Source organism: Rhinopithecus bieti, unplaced genomic scaffold (genome assembly GCF_001698545.2).
Source record: "Rhinopithecus bieti isolate Rb0 unplaced genomic scaffold, ASM169854v2 scaffold_2408, whole genome shotgun sequence".
NCBI lineage: Eukaryota > Metazoa > Chordata > Mammalia > Primates > Cercopithecidae > Rhinopithecus > Rhinopithecus bieti.
The window spans coordinates 364,716-387,072 of NW_016803672.1; the positions used below are offsets into that span (position 1 = coordinate 364,716).

The 22,357-nt window shown below is 59.6% G+C and overlaps 1 protein-coding gene and 1 long non-coding RNA gene across 2 annotated transcripts in view; one reads left to right on the top strand and one right to left on the bottom strand.

Moving 5' to 3' along the window:
* Window positions 1–194: 194 nt before the first annotated feature.
* Window positions 195–3,875, top strand: LOC108512796 (uncharacterized). Its single transcript, XR_001880696.1, has 2 exons — window positions 195–2,957; window positions 3,091–3,875. It is a non-coding gene; the product is annotated as an uncharacterized LOC108512796 (long non-coding RNA).
* A 213-nt stretch (window positions 3,876–4,088) lies between these two features.
* The window catches only part of ELFN2 (extracellular leucine rich repeat and fibronectin type III domain containing 2), a 45,235-nt gene continuing 26,966 nt past the window's right edge, over window positions 4,089–22,357 (bottom strand). Inside the window, 11 exon segments of the mRNA XM_017848176.1 lie at window positions 4,089–4,476; window positions 4,478–5,883; window positions 5,886–6,032; window positions 6,035–6,093; window positions 6,096–6,116; window positions 6,119–6,151; window positions 6,154–6,181; window positions 6,183–6,250; window positions 6,253–6,288; window positions 6,291–6,396; window positions 6,399–6,970. Of these exon segments, the coding sequence (XP_017703665.1) occupies window positions 4,089–4,476; window positions 4,478–5,883; window positions 5,886–6,032; window positions 6,035–6,093; window positions 6,096–6,116; window positions 6,119–6,151; window positions 6,154–6,181; window positions 6,183–6,250; window positions 6,253–6,288; window positions 6,291–6,396; window positions 6,399–6,551 (2,445 nt within the window). The 5' untranslated portion in view covers window positions 6,552–6,970.

A 22,357-nucleotide genomic window follows, 5' to 3' on the forward strand; every position in this document is an offset into this window, starting at 1 on the left:
TCTCCTGCCTCAGCCTCCTGAGTAGCTGGGACTACAGGCGCCCACCACCTTGCCCGGCTAGTTTTCTGTATTTTTTTTTTTAGTAGAAACAGGGTTTCACCATGTTAGCCAGGATGGTCTCGATCTCCTGACCTCGTGATCCGCCTGTCTCGGCCTCCCAAAGTGCTGGGATTACAGGCGTGAGCCACCGCGCCTGGCCTAGTTTCTTGACTCTAACTTTCCTTTCCTCTCCTTTCCTTCTCTGCACTTCTCTTCCCCTTTCTGTTAAATTTCCAGGAGGGGGTGGGGCAGGCGACCAACTTCCAGTTGAGAACATGGATGACTCTCAGCCAGCCTGACACTCCCCACTACTGCTGCCTTGCCCCAGCTGCCTCCCGAGGGCGATCCAGGCCTGGCCTTCCCAAGTGGGTCTTTTTACTCCCACCCTCCTCACTCCCCTGACAGCCCTTTTCCCAGACCTACCCAGCCACGGACTCCCCAGCCTCAACACAGGCTGCCCCCACAGGCCTCCTGCACTGCCCCAGGAAGGGAGCCCAGGTGAGGAATCTTTGGTGGGCAGAGAGAGACCCCTCCTGCCGTGGGGAGAAGCAAGGCCAGGACCTGTGACGAGGTTTCCCCACCAATCAGGCTTTCCTGCCTTCCTTCCAGACCTCTGTGTTTTGCTTCTGGAAGGCCATAAGCTCCAACGGAGGGTTAGCTGCACCTGCTGTGCCCTCCAGGAAGGAGTAGATCCATCGTGCTACTTCCCAGAAACGGCTTCAGAGGATCTTCTCCAACAGAGGCAGGCAAGCCCAGGTGTGACCTCGTTCGGGCCCAAGGCAGGAGACTTCCGTCCAGGACGCAGCACCTACATGTCCTCCAGCCAGCTTGGCCCCTCGCTCCACCGGGCCCCCATCTCCCCTCCCTCCCTGTGGCCCCCCTGTCCTCCTCTCCTGGTGTCTGCCCTGCTGGCCTGCCCCAGACCACAGCCCAGCTCCACCATGCTCATCACCATCACAAACCCAGACCTTGGATGGCAGCGTTTTGTGAATACTTCCTTCCTGCCTGGGAAAAACTCATCCTGAGCAGGATGTGGGACACAGATGCAGGCCAGCCTCTGGGTGGGCTCTGGCCTGGCCGGGAGGCCAGAGACCTGAGTTTAGACCCTGCTCGGCCTCACAAAGAACCACGTGAACTGGGTCTTCAAGGCCAGTTCCCCAAATGGATGATCAGAGTCCTGCTCTTTAGAAGGGCCCCTGTCCCTGCAGTCAGAGAGTCTGAGGTTTTGATAGATATCTTCACGCAGGAAGGACGGGGAAATGGCAAGCACGGGCCCCTAACTCCTGCTGCTGGGAACCCTCCCTGGGGCCCACCCCAGGCATGCTCCTTCTTCCCATGGGTTCCTTTCTCAAAGCCCCCAGCCTCTGCATGAAGCCCCCCAGCAAGCCCCAAGCTCCTGGCCTCCTATACTCAGCAGTGTGACTGATCCTCCACCCCAGCTGGCCAGCCAAGTCACCAGGCCTCTGTCTGGGAGCCCTGACTTCCTCATCTGCAAAACGGGAACAAGCAGGACTGACAGACAGTCCCTTCCACAGGGATACAAGCCCTTGAGGAGGCTTCCCTGGGGCTGCCCTCCCTGGCATGGAGGAGGGGAAGGAACTACAGATGAGGGAGGTGGCAGTAGAGAGAGGGAGGGAGGGAGGAACGGAGGTGGCACTTGGGCCCAGTGCTCGAAACACAGGAGGTGGGTGTGGGGCAGGGCTGTGTCTTGGTGGCACCTGTTTTGGGTCTGTTTTTGCAGAGCTGACCCCTCCCTGGGTTTCAAGAGCTGCTCGTCAGATCACAACAGACGGAATGTGGGAAAGGAGGGCATCAGAGAGGGGGCGGGGGAGTCTGGACAAACTGGCACATACACGACAGATGTTTGCTCAGAAAAATACAGTAAAATCGTCATGCAAATATAACAGGGAGTCTGCTTCCTCACACCCCTGGCTTCTCTGCCTGCTTGCTTTTCTCAGTTGTGCCGACTGGGTGTGAGGAGGGGTTGGGGGGCAGGTTTTGGGGCCGGGGAGGGAGGTCTGCTCCGCGTATCCATGCCGCCCCCTCCCCTCCTCGCCCCGGGAGAACAGTCTTTCTTTGCAAACGTCACTCTCAAAGTGAGCCCTGGGCTTTTGTCCACCCAAAGTTGGTGTGAGAGAGGTGCTCAGCTGAGCCCAAGCCTCCTAGCCCTCTGCTGTCCTCCCCCACCCCCTGCCCCCAGCAGGAAGGTCATTGGGGTCCCCTAGGGGATGGCACTAGCTTTCCTGGTCAGAGCCCCTCCCCACCAACAGTGCTGGTCTTGGTGCCACTCCAGTGCCTACCCTCACCCCTCAGTCACACTCCCCAAATCTCAGGAAACCCATGTGGGCCACAGGCCCAAGACTGGAGGTCTCCGGCAGGGCCATGGGGAGAGCCAAGGCCCCCCTATGCTGAGGTGGGTGGGAGCCAAGGGACTTGTTGCTAGGCAGGCAAAGCTGCTAGTACAAGCGTTCCCACACCCCACTGGCCCAGCTCCCACCCAGAGGTGAAGGATGATGGACTTCAGCCCATCAGCATCCTGACTGGTCAAGACCCCAGTATCAGGACCCCAGATTTGCCTCCCAAAAGAGCTGGCCCCAGGAGCTGCTGCCAGGCTGGCCCTCCCTCACCACCCTCACCACCCTCTGCCACCGCCTACACGGACAGAGAACCCCAGAGCCCAACGGTCACTCTGGACACCAACTGCCAGGCACAGGGTTACCATGGTGACAGAGGCCGCCTGGGAGGGGGCGGGGCGCCACGAACCCAACCTGCTCCCCGCCCCTCTCGGGTGGGGGCCTCACTGTTTGTGCTTTGTTTGATGTTGGGGGGGGGTCAGAAAAAGGGGAGTGGCCATTGCCATGGAAACATGGGAGCCCCTCCGGCCAGGAGACCAGGCCTGGATGAGCAGCCCAGAGTGGGTGGGTAAGAAAGCCCTCCTTCCCCAGGTGGGCAGCTGAGACAGGGGCCGAGATCCCACGATGGGGTCGGGCAGGTGGGGACGCAGGCCATGGGGACAGGCAGGAAGTCCCCCATGACAGCTCCTCCCTGTAGCCCCCCAGGCATCACAGTAGGGGTCTCGGAGGACCAGAGAAGCTGAGGCCAGGGGCCTGCACCTGAGATGTCCTGGTAGCTGGCCTGCCCACCACACGCCCTACTCTTCCCAGGCCATGTGGAAGACACTTGAAGTGGGCTGGTGGAATGTCGCCCTGCCTCGGCTCCTTTCCCATCAACAGGACCCTCTCCCTTCTCCTGGGTGCTGGCATAGGGGGCAAAAGCCCCCCAGGATTCTGAATCACAGCTGCACGCTCTGGGGGCATTGCCATGTGGCTTTCTAGGAAGAAAAAGCACTGCCTGATTCTCAAGTCCCTCAGCCCCAAGGGGAGAACTTCAGAAAGGGATGTAGGGTGGGCGGAAGGCAGGAAGGGGTCCACAAGGGAGCTGCAGGGGGTCTGGGACAGGACTGGGAAGTTGGGGGACTTGAGGCTAAGCTGCTGTGTGACCCTGGGGTTGTCAACTCCCTTCTCTGGGCCTCAGTTTCCCCCTCTCTAAAGTGGAAGAAGACATTGCCCATTGTCTGTCTAATGCTAAATCTGCAGGTGACTTGACCCCAGCTTGGGAGGGGCCCTCTCCCTACCCCAGAGGGGCTTCAGTCCCTCTCTACCCGAGCCTTCTTGGTCCCCACACCTGTTTCTAGCCCCAAACCCCCAGACCCCACACCCTTTCTTGGCTTCCTTCCTCCCCCCACTGGCCCCCGGCCCTGCACACCCCAGTAGAGTCCCTGGGCAGCACAGTAGACGACTGGTTTCGGTATCAGTTTGTAAACTTTAAGGAAAATGTGTCTCTGTTTTCCTGTCCGTTATTGTCAGATGTTGGTTTGTTCACAGTCGGGTGGTGGTCAGGTGTGTGTGTGCGTGCGTGCGTGCGGGTCTGCATGTGCGTCCTCTCCTGGGCCTCGGCCCCCGAGTCTGCTCCCCGCCCTGGCCGCCTGGGCCCTTCCCCCAAAGGGCCCCCAGCCCTCTGGCTCCGACCTCACCACGGAGGAAGGGGGGTCACAGCTTCTGCTGGGCCGAGACCCCCTTCCAGTAATCGAGGATGTCATGCAGATCCTCATCCTTGGCAAACTGGACCTTCTTGCGCAGGGCGTGACCAGCGGCCATGTACACCTCCTCCCGGTGGTGCTTCTTGTAGGGCCGGAAGCGCTCCCAGATCTTGTGCGTGCTCTCGGATGAGTACTCAGGGCTGGAGGAGTACCCTGAGTAGTAGTGTCTGGGGGAGAGCTGTGAGTAGGTGGAGTCACGCTTGGAGCGGGTCAGCGGCTTGAGGAAGGACACGCGCTGGCTCAGGCTGTCGGCACCCTCCTCGTAGTACAGGGCGGGAAAGCTGTGCCGGTGTTCGCTGCAGTGGTAGGCTGGCTTCACCTCCAGGTGGTGGATGCCCCGCCCCGCCGCTGCCCCCACCACTGCCCGCCGGCACCAGTGGGAGCCGGTCCAGCGGGCTGTTGAGGGGGCTGCCCTTCTCGATGTACTTGGAGTCGCCCTTGGCCAGCCCTGTGGCGGCCGGATGGTCGGGCACGTCCAGGCTAAAGACCTTGGCGCTCTTGATGGAACCACTGGACGACACGCTGCAGGTCTTGCGGGTCACGGCCGCGTCGGCGCTCAGCTGGCGCTGTAGTGGGTGGTGGGAGCTCTCTTTGTAGGGAGGTGAAAGGAAGCTGGGCCGCTCCAGGGCCCCGGGGGCAGTGGCTGAGGAGGCGGCAGCAGCTGCAGGGAGGGACTGGCACTCGAAGGCCAGCTCGGGGTCCCCACTGCCACTGCCGCCTCCCAGAAAAGAGGCCGAGTCCAGTTTGAGGGCATCAATGCAGTTGTTAATGATCTGGTTGACCTTGTCCACCTCCTTGGCAATGGTGGAGATCTCTGCAGCAGAGCCCTGGCCGTTCTCGAGGTCCGGGAGGTCATCCTCGGGCCGAGCCAGACCATCCCCACCGGCGCCTGTGCGCACCTCAATATAGTTGCCTTTGGTGGCCACCTTGGGCGTGTCCAGCCCAGCCTCCAACCCCTTGGCGGTGGGCAGCTTCTCCCCGATCATGGAGGGGATGGAGGCCATGCGAGACACGGGCAGCACGGGAGGCTCGCCCAGCTTCTGGGCAGCATGCACAATGGAGCCAGCATCCACATCAGCCCCATAGCGCATCTCCAGGATGGTCTTCTTGACACTGACGGACTTCTGCTTCTCCTCCTGCATGCGCCGCTTGCGCAGGCAGTAGTACACGGCTCCCAGCACGATAACCATGCCGAAGAGGCAGCCCAGGATGGTCATGATGTAGTGGGTCGTGGTGGAGGTGCTGGGCGCCAAGTCTCCCGGGACGGGGTCCCGCGTGGTGAAGGTCAGGCAGGTGTGGTTGAAGCGGCGACTGTTGCGCAGCGAGGTCACGCAGAAGGTGTACTCCGTGTGCGCACGCAGTTTGTCCAGCGTCACGATCTCCTTCTTGTTCTTGAGGGTCATGACGTCGGAGAAGTAGCTGTTGTTGTACTGCACCAGGACGTACATCTTGCTGTAGGGGTGTGGGATGATGACCACCAGGGTGGCCGAGGTGAACGTGACGTGGTGCAGCTTGATGGCGGGCCCTGCCGACGCATCCGTGGTGGACGAGGCTGGCGGCTCCACCGAAAGGATCTCATCGGGGTTGAAGCCCGAGTTCTCGTCCGGCTCCCTCTGGGCGTCGGTGGAGTAGGGTGTGGGGTGACTCACGGGCCGGGCGGGCAGCGAGCCGTTCCGGCACTTGGCCTGGAGTACGGTGATGGCGTTGAGGCTGTGGTAGGGCCGGGGCACCAGCAGCGGGTAGCCATCAGCAACTCCCGCGGCGACTCCACTGCAGGCGGTCGTAGTTCTTTGGTGACTTGTGAAGACCACGAGCCAGCCAGGAAGCCGAAGAGGTCGCACTCACAGTTGAAGGGGTTGCCGGCCAGCTCACACACCATCAGGCTGGCCGAGGCTGGGCAAAGGTGGCGCCGTCCAGGCGGCTGAGGCGGTTGGAGGACAGGTCGATGTTGATAGGCTCGGGCACTCGGAGAAGGCGGTGGCGTCACCACCTCGATGAGGTTGTGCTGGACAAGAGGAACTGTAGGCGGCTCATGCCGCGCAGCCATGCCCTCCGTCAGGTTGCTGAGCTTGTTGTAGCCCAGCTGCAGGACCTGCAGGCTCGACTGGCCCGGAAGGCACCGTCCTCCATGTAGGAGAATCTCGTTCTTTAAGGTTGAGGTCGGTGACGGTTCCAAGCGGTTTGAGTGAGGAGTAAGCACGCTTTTGAGCTTGTTCCTCGTTGAAGCCGCGGTCATGCACGGTGCTGTTGATGTGCCTGCCGGGATGGTCTCGTAGGCGGCTGGTTTCTGGCCTGCCAGATGGGCCAGCCACACGTACCCTTGTCGCCCTCAATGAGCCCAGCAGTCGGCACTCACGACACCCGGCCGGCACACGCACAGCAGCGCCGCCGCCCACAGCCCCAGGCGCAGCATGGCGCTGGCCTTGGAGTGAGGGGCCGGGGCAAGGCAGGGGGTGCCTAGTGGCCAGAGGCTGGGGCTGGCAGTACAGTCCTCCCTGGGGCCGCCACCATCTTGGGGGCAACCCCAGCACGGGGCCCCAGGCAAGGTAGGTACAGCTAGTGCCAACTGCTGGGGGCCTTCTAGGGTGCTACAGCAGGCACTAGGCCTGGCTGGGGCTGGGGGCCCCACGGCAGGGTTACTCCTTGTCTCTTGCTAGGAAGGTACAAGAGTTCTCAGGGCTTGACTTCCTCTCCCTCCTCCTCCTCGTCTTCCTCCTTGGCTTCCGGGCTCAGAACTTCAGACGATTCCCACAGGAAGCTGGAGAGTGCCGCACTGAGCAGGGAGTGAGAGAGATGGGGGCAGGAAGGAAGAGACCCATCTGCACCTGGTTCCTGAAAGGCAGCATCGAGAGTGGGTGACAGATCAGTGTGAGGGCTCAGAGCAGCCCTGTCAAGCTCCAGCGCAGGCCCCCCGTCCCTTCTCCATACCCCGTCCCAGGGCCTCTGTGCCAGCAAGCACTCTGGGGTCCCTGTTACATCAAAGAAGCAGGGTTGGTGGGTGGCAAGAGGCAGGAGGGGGCCCAGGGGCTGGGATGGAGGGAGACAGAAGAATAGTGGGAGTACAGGCAGAGTCTGAGGACCATGGGCACAGAAGGGACACCGGAGAGAAACAGGTGGGCACAGGTGCAGACACACACCCCCCAGCACCCTGGAGACCACGCTCATCCCCCCACCTGCACAGAGACCCACATGCCCCTACATGAGCCAGACCTCCATGGCATGCACACGCAGACAGCCACACACACACACGAGCACACCTATAATCTGCACACGACAAGCAGGCGCATACACACACGTCCACATACCCAAGCGGGCACCCCTGAATCCAGATAAAAAATTAAGAAGCCCAGCAAAATGCCTCCTTTCCTCCAGGCCCAAAGATAAATAATTCATTTGTTGTGTAACTGCTCTTGTTCCAAAAATAATTCCCTTGTCTCAGCTTCCATGGGGGAGGGGGAGTAGAACATCGCAGCTGTCGGGCCCCCCAAGCAGGGGGACGCAGAAGCCAGGGTCTCCCACAGTGGGAGGGCGTGGGGACAGCTCGCCCCACAGGCAGAGCAGAGACAAGGGAAAGAAAGGCAAGCCTCTGGGAGGCCAGAGGTACCCCAGCATCGTCTCCCCAAAGTGCCTTCCCTGGAACACCTTGATCCTTGGGAGGGGGCCAGCCTTCTGGAATAGCATGGCTGAGGCCCGGCTCCCCTTCTATGGCTGGAGAGTCAGAAGCCCAGAGAGGGACAGAGATTTGCCCCAACTAACACAGCACAGCCTGGACCAGGATCAAGGTTCCCAAGGCACTGAGCCCAAGCCAGAAGTCAGGAGGCCTGGAGCCCCACATCTACTCAGCCCAGTCAGCTAGGTAAACCACAACATCTTCTGAGTCTATTTCCACAACTACAAAGTGGGTCCCTTTCTGGCCCATGTAATGTGGGAGAAGAGGCAGGGGACTCAGGCTGCCCATTTCCAAGATGTAGAAGGGCAGGGGAGGCACCACGGGGGTCACCGCGGCAGACCATCTGCATCAACCCTCACTTTCCAAGTGGGGAAACTGAGCCACAGACTCAGGGGAGATTTGGCCAGGTTGCCCAGCAAGCTGGACACAGCTCCTTGGACAGACCCCAGCCCCAGCCCCCACCCTGTGCTCTCAACTACGGAAACAGCCCAGCAGGGGCCAGGGATGTGAAGATTAGGTCTGAGAAATCCATGTTTGGACACAGAAAGTCAGAGACGTTTCACAAGAGCCACCTCTGCCTCCCTCTCCTCCTCCTCCTCCTCCTCCTGGGAAAGTCCAGGAAAGAGCACTTAAAACAATTTTTAAACCTTTGCCATTAAAGCAAAACCAATTTACAGCACTGAGCCCCAGAGGGCTGGAACAGAGGAAAGGGAAATGGGTGCGGAGGCGGGGTTAATCCCACAGGAAGTCCGAGGTGGGGATGGTGAGAGGTGAACAGGGAGTCCAGATGGCCCGCTGGACTAAAGGCTGACGCTATGTCAGAGGCTGTGATGATCTGGACCTCTGAGGCCAGCCTCACACCTCCCCAGTCGCTACAGAACCAGCTTGGGGGTGCCACAAGGCAGCCAGGCAGCAAGGGGTGCCCAGGCAGCAGACAGCAGCTCTGTCCTTGGCTGTGCTACACAAAGGTCTCAGGGCTGCAGAGACCTTGGCCCCATCCAGTATGGCCACTGGCTCCTAGGGCACCCCAGGCCAGTTCTATTCCTCTCTGAGCCTCAGTTTCCCCTCCCACAGGTAGCAAGGTTGTACTGGAATTGCTTGCCACTTCAGAGATCCACGAGCCGGCCTGTCAGAGGACCCTCGTCTGCTCCAATGCAGTCCCTCCTCCTCATCGGGGAATGTCTGGGGACCGCATTTGTATGCAGGTGCACACGCAGGTGGCTCAGAGTGCTGATGCAGGGGTGTACTGACGTGTACAAGTCAAGGATGTGCGGGCAGGCGCGTGTGCACACGTCCTGTGCATCAGCTGCGGGGGTATGTGCTTGTGTGTGGAGGGGCGGGAAGGTATGTGTGTCGGGGACGTCCCAGGGAATGCAAGCACCCATCTATGTTATAGTTGGCATGTTTAAGTACGTGTTCTGTGTGTTCTGTGTTCTACACGTGTGTGCCTACATGCAACTCCAGCCCCTTTCTTCACATCTGAGTTGCTCAAACCAGCATCCCCACAGCCAGACCCAGGGTACTGGACAAAGCCAAGCTGTCTGGAGCCCTGCGAAAGCCCAGGCCCTGCCGAAGGACGGGAAGATGCTGAGCGTGGAGGGGCGTGGGAGAAGAGGCCCACGTGGGAGGGGAGCTAGCCCCCCCACCAGCTCTTCCCAAACAGTCCAGGGTGGGCAGACGCCCTCCGTGCCCCAACCCCAGCCACTCGGAGCTCTGCCCACCTGAGCCTCAAGGTGACCTGTCTGTGGCCCTCTCTCCTCTTCCTCCTGGTCTCCAGGATGGCTTGGGCTGGAACCAGCTCCCACCCACCCCCGTGACTCAGATAGAGCTGGGAGGAGGCTCCCATCGCCCTGTCCCAGGTGCGTCAGCTGCCCGGTCCCCATCCCGGGCTGCCTGCCTGACACCCGTGGAGACCTGACACAGCCAGGGAGGGAACAGAGAGGCCGAGGCAAAGAAGGCGCTGACAGCAGCACTTGGCCCCCGGCCCAGCTGCTCACACACTCAAGGTGTGGAAGGTGGGGACGCCAGCCTGTCCTCTCAGGTCTGAGGCTGAGGGTCCAGTGGTCACATGGCCAAAGTCATGCCCTTCCCCTCCTCCCATGAGGGTGGTCCTCCCACACACACAGCAGGGGGGACAGGGCAGCACCCCACATACCCAGGTGGTGAGAGACGGGAAGAAGGGGGCGCTGCAGGGAGGAGGCGAGCATTGAGAATGGTGTAAAGGCAAAAATATTAAGACAGCCGAGCAGAGACAGACAGAGGAGGAGAGAAAAGGAGAAAGCACGTCTGAGACAGAGGCACCGATGGTAGTGAGCTATCTAGATGATAGATGGGGGGGCGGGGGACCTGCTTCCCTCCCCCGGCCCAGAGGCCAGGGAGACAATTGACACCTGGTCTGGCTGAACCACCGGAAGGCAGCCTGTGACCAGCCCAGAGGGAAGGGGGAGCGACGGAAGCAGCTGTGGGGCACAGAGGCCTCTTCTGCCCAGAGCCTTGGTGGCACAGCCCAGGAGGGGTGCAGCCATGCAGGCATTGAGGGGTGGCGTGTTCCAGCAAAGAGCGGTCCTCCCTGGCCTGACTGGACCCTTCCCCTAGAGCATTTCCCCATTCAGGTCCCAAGTACCCCACCAGCAGCTGTCTTTAAGGGGTGCTCTCTCCTTCCACCACAGAAGAAACAGCTGCACTGCCAGGGTGCATGCTGCTATCGGGGGTTCCTGGTCTGCAGGTTGCATGCTGTATGACATCCCCTCTCATGGGGACATTCGTGGGCAGAAAGGAGAGTCAGTGAGACCCCACAGCCCTTGCTGCTCTGAGGGCAGAGCTGGTGGTGCAGGGGTGTCAGTTCAGAGCTGGGCAGGACCGCAGACCCCAGAGTCACTCTAGGCAAATGCTTCCCCTCTCCAGGTAGTCAGCTGCCCAGTGATCCCGCTGGCTTTGTGCCCTTTCCGCCTGGGTGCTCCAAGGTCCCAGGCCCCTCTCTGGACTCAAAACTGAGAAGACGAGGAGTCCTGGCTCAGCCCCACCCCGCCCCCCTCAGAGGGCAAGCCTGGCACAGTGCCCGGCCTCTGTGAATGACAGCCGCTGTTATTAATGGGGGTTTTATCATTATTTCTTCACAACCCTCATCATCCAAGATCAGGGTTCCCCTGGACTCAAGCTCGCTGAACCTCGGGGTCACGTCCTCTCGGCCCCCTACTATAGGCTGACTCCCAAGCTTCCCTGTCAGAGGAGCGTCTGGACTCCCGACCCGGGGAGAGCCCCCACTGCACTGTGGTGTGTGGGAGGGGCTGAGGGGGTTGGGCTAACTCCCCAGGGTGGATGACAGGGTGGACAGAGTGAGGCCAGCTGGGGATGCAGGCAGCGGAGGTCAGCAGGGAAAATGAAGGTCCGATCAGCTATGAGACCCTGGGTGAGTTGCAGGCCCTCTCCGAGCCTCAGTTTCTCCCCGCGTGGCAAGGTGAGTACCACCCGGCTCCCAGAGTTCCCCCGAAATCCCAAGACAGACACACACACGCTCAGTGCAGGGCAGGAGGCCCCACAAACGCACCACCCCAGGCTCCCACTTGTGTGGCCACACTCTTGCAGGGACACCCGTCAGCTCCAGGAGCAGGTGGGGAAAGCGCGGTCTGTGTCCTGGCCTCTCAGGAGCAGGGACGTGAGGCTCGGCCAGGGAAATCTCATTTGCAGCAGCTCATAAGCCCTGGCACGGGCTCTTCCCTGAGCCAGGCTGGCCAAGGCTCCCGGAGGTGTCATTGTCACCGTCCGTGTCAATGCCATTACTGAGGATTAGGAGGATGGAGGACTCCTGGGGCCCAGCCAGGTCTCTCAGGCAGGCAGCTGCCTCACCCCTCACTGCTGGAACCCTAGCACCAGGCCAGGAACTCCGCCCTCAGGGACAAAGTCTGCCACCCCCCCCGGGGAAGAGACTCAAACCGGGGGTCCGAACACTGGTCTTGTCACCGCCTGGAGCTCCCTGGGCCTCAGTTCCTCGTCTGCAAAATGGGTGGATTATACCTTCACCATGGAATGACCGTTCGGTAAGTTAACTGGATTTCCAGTGCAATGAGCCCTTGCTTCAGGGCATGGATGGTGTGAGGAAGGGTCCTGGGATCAAATGCTGAGCTGTGTGACATCAGGCACATCACTTAACTCCTCTGGGCTTCAGTCTCCTGGCCTCTAAGAGAGTCACATACCCTTTGTCCAGTGCTCCTTTGTGCCTTGACATTTGACGTTCCTTGAATCTTATATCAACCCCACACAGCTGGTGCTGTCAGCCTCATCGTATAGATGAGAAGACAAAGGCTCTCTCCTCCCTGGCTTCTCTCCAAAGAGCTGGGACCATGGCAGGGGCGGGACATACACTGAACCAGTCTACTGGGTTTTCTGCCCCTGTCAGAGGAAAGGTGCAAGGGGGAGTTGTCCACAAGCCTCGGGAGACTTCAATGTTTCCATCAATCAGGAAGTACTGATTCCAGGCCAGCTGTGCTCCTCAAACCCCTAGGCACGCTCCCACCCCAGGACCTTTGCTCTTCTCTCTGCCTGGAATGTTCTTCCCCCAGAATCCCCATAATCCACTTCACTGAGATCTCTGCTCAATCGCTCCCTACCCCGACCCCTGCCTTCTCTGGCCCCCCAGTCTGAAATAACTCACTCCTCACCCAACCCAGGCTTCGGTCCCCTGACAGCAGCCAGCACTACCTGACGTCACTTAGTTCATCATTGCCCTGCCTTGCCCCATCCCCAGCAGAAGAGCAAAGCAGGATTTGACCTTGTTCCCTGCTGTAACCCCCATGCCTAGAACAGGGTCAGACACACAGCAGGTTCTCGGGACGTGCTGTGTGGAATGAAAGCTTCAGGCTAGGGATGCGAGGGAGATCCTGGAGACCCTGACTTCACTGAGTCCAAATCTTCAATATCAGAGGGAGAAGCCTCCCTGTGATGGGGCACAAAATGTACCGAGCCTTCCTTTTGGCCTCACCACCCTCCTTATGCCACCCATTTTATAGGCAAGGAACTGAGACTCAGAGAGGTGCAGTGATGCGCCCAAGACCACACAGCCAAGAACCCAGGCCAGCCTGAGCTCCTGGAACCAGCAGACTTTCCAAGACTCCTCCCTGGAAGATGATGTCCCATCACCTGCCAACCTCCAGTGACAGGGCTCTCAGCACCCACCTGAAGCTACTGGTTTTTTTTTTTCCTTTGCTCACTGCAGCCTCCACCTCCCAGGTTCAAGTGATTCTCCTGCCTCAGCCTCCCAAGTAGCTGGGACTACAGGCGCGCGCGATCACACCCAGCTAATTTTTGTATTTTTAGTAGAGATAGGGTTTCACCATGTTGGCCAGGATGGTCTCCATCTCTTGACCTTGTGATCTGCCCGCCTCGGCCTCCCAAAGTGCTGGGATTACAGGCATAAGCCACCGTGCCAGGCCTTTTTTTTTTTTTTTTTTTTCCAGAGTCTAGCTAGCTCTGTCACCCAGGCTGGCGTGCAGTGGCACAGTCTCAGCTCACTGCAACCTCTGCCTCTCATGCTCAAGCAATTCTCGTGTCTCAGCCTCCCGAGTAGCTGGGACCATAGGCTCACGCCACCACGCCCAGCTAATTGTTTTGTATTTTTGGTAGAGATGGGGCTTTACCATGTTGCCCAGGCTGGTCTTGAACTCCTGAGCTCAAGTGATCCACCCATCTATGCCTACTAAAGTGCTGGGATTACACCCAGCCATCGCACCCGGCCCTGATTCCCTTCTTGAACAGCTATGATTGCTAGAAAATTTTTCTATTACAAAGCCAAGTCTGGCTCCTTGTGCTTCTGTTCATGGCTGCCACCTCACTCTCTGGAGCCACTAGGGACAAGGCCAGTACCCCATAAAGATCCTTCTGACATCTGCTGGTCTGTTATCGCTCTGTTTATCCAAGCTAAACAGCACCGCGTCCTCTACCTGCTCTTCTATGCTGTGGTGTCAAGTCCCTCCTGCCCTTGGGTACAGCTGCCCGGGTCATGCTTACTGTCAAGGTCCCTCTTACAATGTGTTGCCTGGAACCAAGCACCAGTGCCGATGCGTTCGGAGCAGGATCAGCTCCAGAGGCCTCCACCTCCCTCGGCTGGGCTCCCTGCTTCTGTTCATGCAGTGAGAGTCAGGAGGGACCAGCGTTGTGTCCTCACCTTGTCCTAGATGTCAACCAAACCCCCAGGCCCCTTCACACACACGGCCAAGCAGCCCTGGTGCCCTCTCAAGGTCCTTGGGCAGCTCTGGGCAGTATCTGTTTAGGTCTCTTCCGAGGTGCTGGGTGTTCATCCACCCCCATTCAATCATGTCTTGTTAGTCTCAGCCCTGCACACCAGCTGCTCTGGGTCTCGGGGGAGCTGGCTCCTGCCCCTCACTGCCTTGGCACCTGCTCCGGGTTCTGTGTCATCCTGCACTGGGTGAGCAGGCCATGACTGCATCTGTGTCACAGGGAAACGGACCAGGCCCGGGCGAGGGGCCCTGCCTGTAGTTTAGCCCTGGGCTGGGTGAGGCATGCGGCCCAAGCAGCCGCACGCTGCCCATGTTTCTGAACACCTACTATGCGTCTGCTCCTGGGGCAGACAGATTTGCCTCCCCTTCACTAAGCTGCCTTCTTACTCAAAAGAGCTTAACAAGAACGACACAGCACCGACATCTGACAGCCGAGGCGTCAGGGGCTCTGCAAGGCCTTGGTGCTTTGGACGCGCATCTCCAGGCGTAACCTCAGCCAAAGAAGGGGCTTGGGGCTGGGCCACTGGGCCGCAGTGTGACCTCGGGCAAGTCAGCGCCTCACTTCCCTGGGCCTCAGTTTCCTCATCTGTTTGGAGGAAAACCACAGTACACATGTATCTCTGGTTTGCTGAGCCACCCCAAAGCCCTGTCACCTGCCCACCGTGTCACCCCCCCCATGGCTCACCTGGTCCCCGTGCCTTCCCTGCTCACAGGGTGCCACAGTCATCTTTAGTACCTACTCCATGTCCAAGCCTTGGTGGAAGGAGAGAGGCAGGGGGTGGAGGGTTTTACCAAAGGGCTTGGCCCAGGCAAACCGCCCCGTGGCCTGAAAGGAGAGGCCTGAGCCTGGTTCTGGGGGCAGCTGTAACCACACGGCCCGTGAGCAGGGCCCACTCCCTGGCAAACCCCCACCCACCACCAGGCACCTGGGGACAGGATTGTCCCACAGCCAAGGATGACCTGTGTTTAAGAACCCACCTCCTGGCTTTCCTGGCTTTCCCAGAATTCTCCAGGCTACTCAAGACTGCCTCCCTCACCCATTCTCTCCCCAGCCTGGCCTTTACCTCTCCTCCCCTGGATCCCACCTCCTCCATGGACTCTGCGTCTCACACCTGACCCCACCTCCCCCACCTGACCCCGGCCTCACCCCATTTGACCCCACCTCCTCACCCCCCACGACCTCTAGCCACTCCCCACTTGCCCTTGCCTGACCCTGCCTCCCCCACCTGACCCTGCCTCCCCCACCCGACCCCTGGCCTCTTCCCACCTGACCCCAATTCCCACTCCCAACTCCTGCCCTCTCCCCACCTGACCCCTATTCCCACTCCCAAACCCTGCCCTCTCCCCACCTGACCCCAATTCCCACTCCCAACCCCTGCCCTCTCCCCACCTGACCCCAATTCCCACTCCCAACCCCTGCCCTCTCCCCACCTGACCCCTATTCCCACTCCCAACCCCTGCCCTCTCCCCACCTGACCCCTATTCCCACTCCCAACCCCTGCCCTCTCCCCACCTGACCCCAATTCCCACTCCTGACCCCTGGCCTCTCCCCATCTGACCCCTGCCCTCTCCCGACTTGACCTTCGCCTCCCCCACCGGCCCCTGCTGGCCCCCTCAGCTGCAGCCCCTGGGCACTACTCACCAGTGTTCACTGGACCCGCTCTTTCACCAGTGCCTGCGCAGCACGGCTGCCTCTGCCTGCATGGCCTCCATTCATTCATTCAATAAACATTTATGGAGCACCTACTATGTACCAGGCGCCGGCTAGGCCCGCCCTCCCGGCTCTGCCTCCTCCACCTGCTCCTCCTCCAGGGTCCCAAGGGGCGAACGCTTCCCTGCCCTCCAGCACCCTCAGGGCTGTCCCAGGACAGGGGCAGTGCATGTGGGGACCCCAAGGGGGAAGTGGAGGCTCCAGTGGCGGAGAGCAAAGCCCCCTGAGAGGTAGCCCGGGGAGGGATGGGCGGCCACGGACAAGATGAAAAGAGGCTTCAGTGCTTGCACCGGCTGGGCCTCTGCACTTCCCATATGAACTCATTTGATCCTGGGCCAACTTTAAACGTCTTAAAAGCACTATCACTATTCCCACTTTGCAGATGAGGAAACTGAGGCCTCACAACTGCTATGCAGTGGCTTCCAGCCTCCACCGCCCCAGGTTCTGTTCAAGAGCTGCTGTGGGATCCTGTTTTGTCTGGATGGTGGTTTTCTTTTTTTTTAAATCAGTTGCCAATATTGAAAACTTGGCAGATTTTATTTCAAAAATTCTCATTTCTGAAATCCACTGAGATCCAGGGAAGATCTGGCTTCCCTGAGTCTGCATCCCTGGAGGGACAGCAGTGGCATGGGCCTAGGTGGCGTCCAACCTCCTCCCTGCCTCTCTGGTTTAGGTGGCCAGCTGACCCCCGCACACTAGAGTTTATGAGGCCAGCAACAAGGGGACACCAGCGTGGGCACAAGTAGAACCCCAGTCTGTCAGGGGTATTCCTGCGAGCCTCTCAGCCTGGGACCCAACGGTGCCCCAATCCCTGCCTCCTGTACTTAACCCCTGCCCGACCTCAAGCCCCCTCCCCTATCCTCCTGACCCACGGCTCCTGGGTTTTAGCACCAGGATACTAAGAGCCTGGATTTGTCATTCAGGGAGGAAGGTCTCCAACTATGAGTCTGGGGCTCAAGGGTTCTAGGATGTATCTACCATTTATTTGGTCCTAAAAGTCTCCTGTGTCTTGGCCTCTGTGGGTCACCAATTCTACAGGACTTTAAGCTGTACTGACCCTCCGACAGCTTCCCCTTGGCTCCAAGCAGCCCCACCGGGGAGAGGTCCCCAAGCCAAGGGAGCTCCCACACAGCCACCCCAGGCCCACCTGCCACCCTGTGAGGCCCACTTCTCCACTGCCAACAACCCTGCCTGGGTCAAGTTTGGGGCTCCTACTGGGATTTGGGGGTTACCCTCTCCCAAACATTATTCCCACCCCCACAGAACGCTGCCAGCCGACCTAGCCTAGGTGCTGTTTCCAGGCATGGCTGCTGTGGACACCAGGAGACCTGAGTTCCTGAAGCCACACCACAGTTCACCAAGGAGCCCTGGGGTTTCTGGAATGGCTCCTTGGTCCCACCCCTCTCCCCCACAGACTTAGGATGCCCTCACTCTGCTCACCTGGGACTGGGAAACCTGCCTGCCACGCCCCAGCCCCCTGTCCCTACCAGGGCCCAGCACCCAGGGTCCTGGAGCCCTCTAGGCCCAGGCTGAGAAACCCCTCCTGAGGCCACAGCCCACTCAGCTTCTGTCGTTTCAGAACCTCTAACCAGGCGGTCGCAAGGGGTCACTATGGACACTACCTGGGGTGGCCTAAATTCCCTCCCCCTGGCCCTGAGACCAGCTTTCTCTAGAGCAGGTGGGAGGGTCCAGGCCAGACTGACGGCCGCCTCTGAGGCCACAGGGGGCCTGCAGCTGCAGCATCAGAGAACAAGGAGGCTCTGTCAGTGCAGAGGGGTCAACACCGAGCCCCGGAAACTCCTCAGGGAGGGCCGCCCCAGGACTGCCGGCTAGGCAGAAACCACAGCCCGAACGTGAGGCTATCTATGTGACAGCTCCTGCGTCCACCAACTCCGCGTGGCCAGTCCACCAAGACTGGACCTCCCTAATGTGCTGCCAAAGTGCAGGGTCCACATTCAGCTGGAATCCGGGCTACGCCACCTCACCCCGTGGTCCTGGCAAGCTAATCTTTCCTGGGTCTCAGTTTCCTCTTCTGTAAAGTGGGACAAGAAGGGCACTAGCTCAGAGGGCTGTGGAGGGGATGGCCACAGGCCAGGGTCTGGGCAGGGTCACAGCTCCAGGAAGCTGCCTCCTGCAGGTATCGCTGTGGGGGCCTGGCGCGTGGCACCGTGGCACATGCCAGGCAGGCAGGAGGACCTCATTACCCACCGCAACAATAACAGTGAGGAAGGATGGGGCCTGGCCTGACAATGTCTTCCTTTCAGTCCCGAGGGCAACACACCCCTCTTTGCCTCTGTCCCTGTCCCCTCTCTGAAGTCTAGCCCCCCCCAACAGCCTGCTCCCACCCCCACCTTCAGCCTGTTCCCCGGCCTCGGTTTCTCTCCCATTGCCAAAGCACAATGGCTGTTATAATTAACGAATTATCTCAGTGTGACAGCTGTGGTCCTTTGAAAATTAGCTTGAATAACAAGATCCTGGTGTATGGTAATTTCTTATCCTCTTTCTCCCCCTTTCTCTCTCCCTCACTTCAGCCTTGTCATGCATGCAAATGTTTTTCCCCTTTTCCTCCTTCCCCAACACCTTCCCCTCTGTAGCCGCCTCGTCCTCCTCAGGAGGGTAAGGGACAGACTAAGCTTCTGCCTTTGGGTGAAAAGATGCAGGAGCTGACCCTCCCGGGCACCTCATCCACGCCGGCACCAGGCACAGCGCCTGACACGTTGCCTTCTAAAATCTCCCCGCAGACCTAAGTCCTACCACTTCCTTCCTGGGCTGGGGACCTACAGCTCTGCTTTCCTGTGACCTCCCAGGCTGTGGCCCCTCGGGCTCCTCTGCTTGTACGCTAAGCAGTGGCCTCCCCTGATGTCCTGGTCCCTGCTCACTGCCTTGCCTTTCTCAAACCTGCTTCCCCCTCCCCTACCCCAAGAGCCTCTCAACCCCTCCCAAGGCTTCTAATGTCAGCCCCAGGCTGACCACACCCAAACCACCGTACCCAGCTGCCTCCTGGGCCCTTCTCTGGCACCTGAAACTCACTCATCCATGTCCACCTCCATGACTGGACTCATCTCCCACAGCCCCTTCTCCCTCCTCCCCTGCTTCTCTCCCAGTTCCCAAACCCGGTGAGAGGCACCCACACCTCCCCACCTGCCCCTACTCCCTCCTTGGTGCCACTTCCTCCCCCTACTGCTCCTGCTGGTCTCTCTACCTCCAACCCTACCTCCCCACTCCATGCTCCCTCCACCCAGCAGAAGATGAGCTTTCTAGAACGTCAACCTGAGCATGGCACTCCCTGCCGAAAAGTCTTCGTTGGCTCAGGCTGATCTGGGAAAATGCCAACAGCATCCAGAGCCCAGCCCACGTGGTCCTGCGGGAGCCACTGCCTGTTTTGCCCTCCTACCTGCCTGCCTTCTTCCGACCTGGCTGGGGTCTCTCCTGTGGGTCCCCACAGCCCCCTGCCCTTCCTCCATCACAACCGGAATCATAACTGCTGCTGCCACCCCTGGACTGAGTTCCCCGAAGAAGGGTCCTGCTTCTCCCAGTAGGTGCTCAATAAATATTTGTTCATGGCTGAGTGAAGGAGGCCAGCTCGCCACCCTCATATAGATAAGGAAATCGAGGCTCCGAGTAATTCCGAGTAATGACTTGCTCAGATCACACAGTTCATGCAAAAAACAAAACCAGGATTTGAACCAGGTCTGTGACTCCAGTGCTGGGCTCTTCTGCTCCCTGGGGAGGTCGGGGAGGGGTCAGCTTTTGCACAGATCTCAGGAGGACTTGAGTCTCCCTCCAGCCTCAGTTGGGCAATAAAGAGACCAGCTTCTAGCCTAGGCTGTCACTCCCTTGAGTTTGACCTTGGACTAGCCACATGACTCTCAGGACCTCAGTCTTCTCATCTGTAAAGTGGGAAGGAGCCCCGCCTCACTCTGTATCCCAGAGGGTGGCTGCTAGGGCAGAAACTCAGGTTTTGGAGAAAGCCAGTCCTGCTAACATCTGGGATTTTCCTGACCTCGCCCTCCAAACCCAACTGCATTGCCCTTGGCAGGCATCCCCCAGGGCTTTGTGGAGGGGGTCCCCAGGATGGGAGAGGTCACAGAGAACAGGAACCCTTTCAGTGGGAGGTAGTGGGAGAAGCATGGGGGGCTTGGGAGTCAGATCGTGACCTTGGGCATGAGCTTCCTCTCCAAGCTCGGCGTCCTCCTCTGTGAACTGGGGCCGCAATGAGGACTAACGTACACAGTGCCTGACACAGTGCAGGAGCTGCCAAGGCCCCACGGCTGCAAGGTTCTATAGGAATGTGATCCTGAAGTGTGTCCCAGAGAGGGAGAGAGAAGAGGGTGAGACAGAGCAGGACCAGCTGTTCCTGACTCGCCCTCAACAGCCTACAATGGCTCCCACTGGCCCCAGAATAGAGCTCAAGCCCCGACCTATGGCCCTAGAACCCCTCTCTCCTTCTGTAAGCTCACACCCCACCATGTCCTCTCGCAACCCTACGGAATTGGGGGCATGCCCACACCCACGTCCACCAGGCTGTTATTCACTGGCCGTTAGCTGGTCCTAACCCTAGGACCCATTCCCACCTGACCCAATCCCCCGGGCCCAGACCTTATGCCTCCTCCTCTGAGAAGCCTTTGGAGATCTCCCTTCTGCAGGGTGACTCCCCTGCTCTGCCCCCACAACCCCGAGGTATAGCCCTTGGAATCCTGGATGGGTCCTAGAGATCATCTCCCCCATTTTACAAGTGGGGAAACTGAGGTACGGACGAGGAACAGCAGCTCTCCAGTGATGCACTTGAACCCGGGTCTCTGCTGCGTCCAGCCTGCCAAGCAGCTTCTCTCCTGGTGCTGAGCTGTTTAGCCCTTGCCTGTCTTCTCCACGCCCCGCCCTGCCCGGAGCTACCTGAGGACAGGACCCCATCTTCCTCTCTGCGCCCCTCCCCCAGTGCCCAGCCTAAGGCCTGGCGCATAGTAGGCACTCAGTAAATGTCTGTTGAATTGAATTGCGCTCAGGGCGGCCAGTCGTCTCTGCTCTGTAAGAAAAGCATAGAGTTAGTGGAGCTCTCCCCAAGACCGGGGGTAGGAACCAAGCTGGTGGGGTGAGGAGCCTGGCCTGCCCCAAGGAGCCCATGGGCCCTGGGGAGGGGGCCTGGGAAGCTGGAACATTCAGACTTAGATGAGTCTGAATTCCGCCCCAACAGGCAGCATGGCTCTGGTAAGTCACGCTGCGGCAGGGCCTCACTGGCCTCATCTGTCAAATGGAGATGACACTCCGGTCCCTCCAGGCTCTGAGGACTGCTCGTGATGAGGACCAGAGAGATGTGAGGAGTGTAAACAGTGACCCCCAGCTCACAAGCATGGAGTGCCCAGTGCCAGACAGTGGAGAGTCGGGTGCGAGTGATGCCCATTCTACAGATGAGGAGACTGAGGCTTGGAGAGGGGCCTGGCTTGCCCAAGGCCACACAGCCCGTGCATTGATCTCATGCTGTACACACGGCCTCCCTGCCAAGCCAGAAGGAAGCAAGGCATGAAAATGGACCCCAGATGAAGAAGCTGAACCCACCAAAGGGTGGCCCCAACCCTCACCCAGGCCGGCAAAGATTCTGCAGGCAAAGGGCCCAGCGTGAGCCCCAGAGCTGTGAAGGGAAGGGTAAGAAGCCACATTCTCCCCTCCCCATGGGGGTGAGCTCTGATTCCACAGCCCCCCAGAGGGTTCAAAGGCGTCCTCAGATCCAGAGGCTGCAAAGGCCTGGGCAGGCCCGGGTGTTAATATAGAACAGTAGAGACTATAAATACATGGCCAGGCTGGACACTGCAGGGCAGCCGACCTGGCACAGTCAAGACAGAGGCTCTAACCCCAGCCCTGCCCCCTCCCGCCACCCTTCTCCCTTCTGGGCCTCGCTTTCCTTGCTTGTCAACAGCAGGCTGCTCCCCGACCATGACTGCCAGAAGGTTCTTTACCCAGCAACACACAGTTTTCTGAACCCAGCCAGGCCGGCCCAGGGGGAGGCCCTGGAGGCCCGGGCAGAGACCTGGGAGAAGAGAAGGATGTACAACAGGATCACCCCGGATCCCTGAGACAGTCAAGTGAGGGGCTTGGCTACGCCCCTGCTCACTGGCCTGGAGCTGAGAAGAGGCAGAGAAAGGAGCCTAGAAGGCAGCCATTCATTCATTCCCTCCCTCTTCATTCAAACAGCCATTCTGTCAGCACTGCCTCCTGTGAGCGGAGGACTCATAGCCAAAGCCAGGCCTTCTGTTTGGGGCTCTGGTGGGGCAGACAGAGAGACGAATGAGCTTGTCTTTCCTTATCCATCCAAGGCTGTGTGGGGCCATCCTCCGACTACTGACCCCCATCCCAGGTTGCATGACAGGGACACTGGTTTTACATCCAACTTCTGCCTGGACCACAGCCTCGTAGAGGACAGGGACCAAGTGTGGACAGTCTCACTCACCCTGTAAACCCAGGGCCCAGCACCATCCCCAGCAGGCTCTCTGTACACGTCCACGGCTGCAAATCATCCTGGGAACACAAGAGAGCCACCACACACAGGGCCATGACATGGGCCCAGGGACAGAGGAGCACACCGCACTGGCACCCGCTGTGTGCCAGGCCCT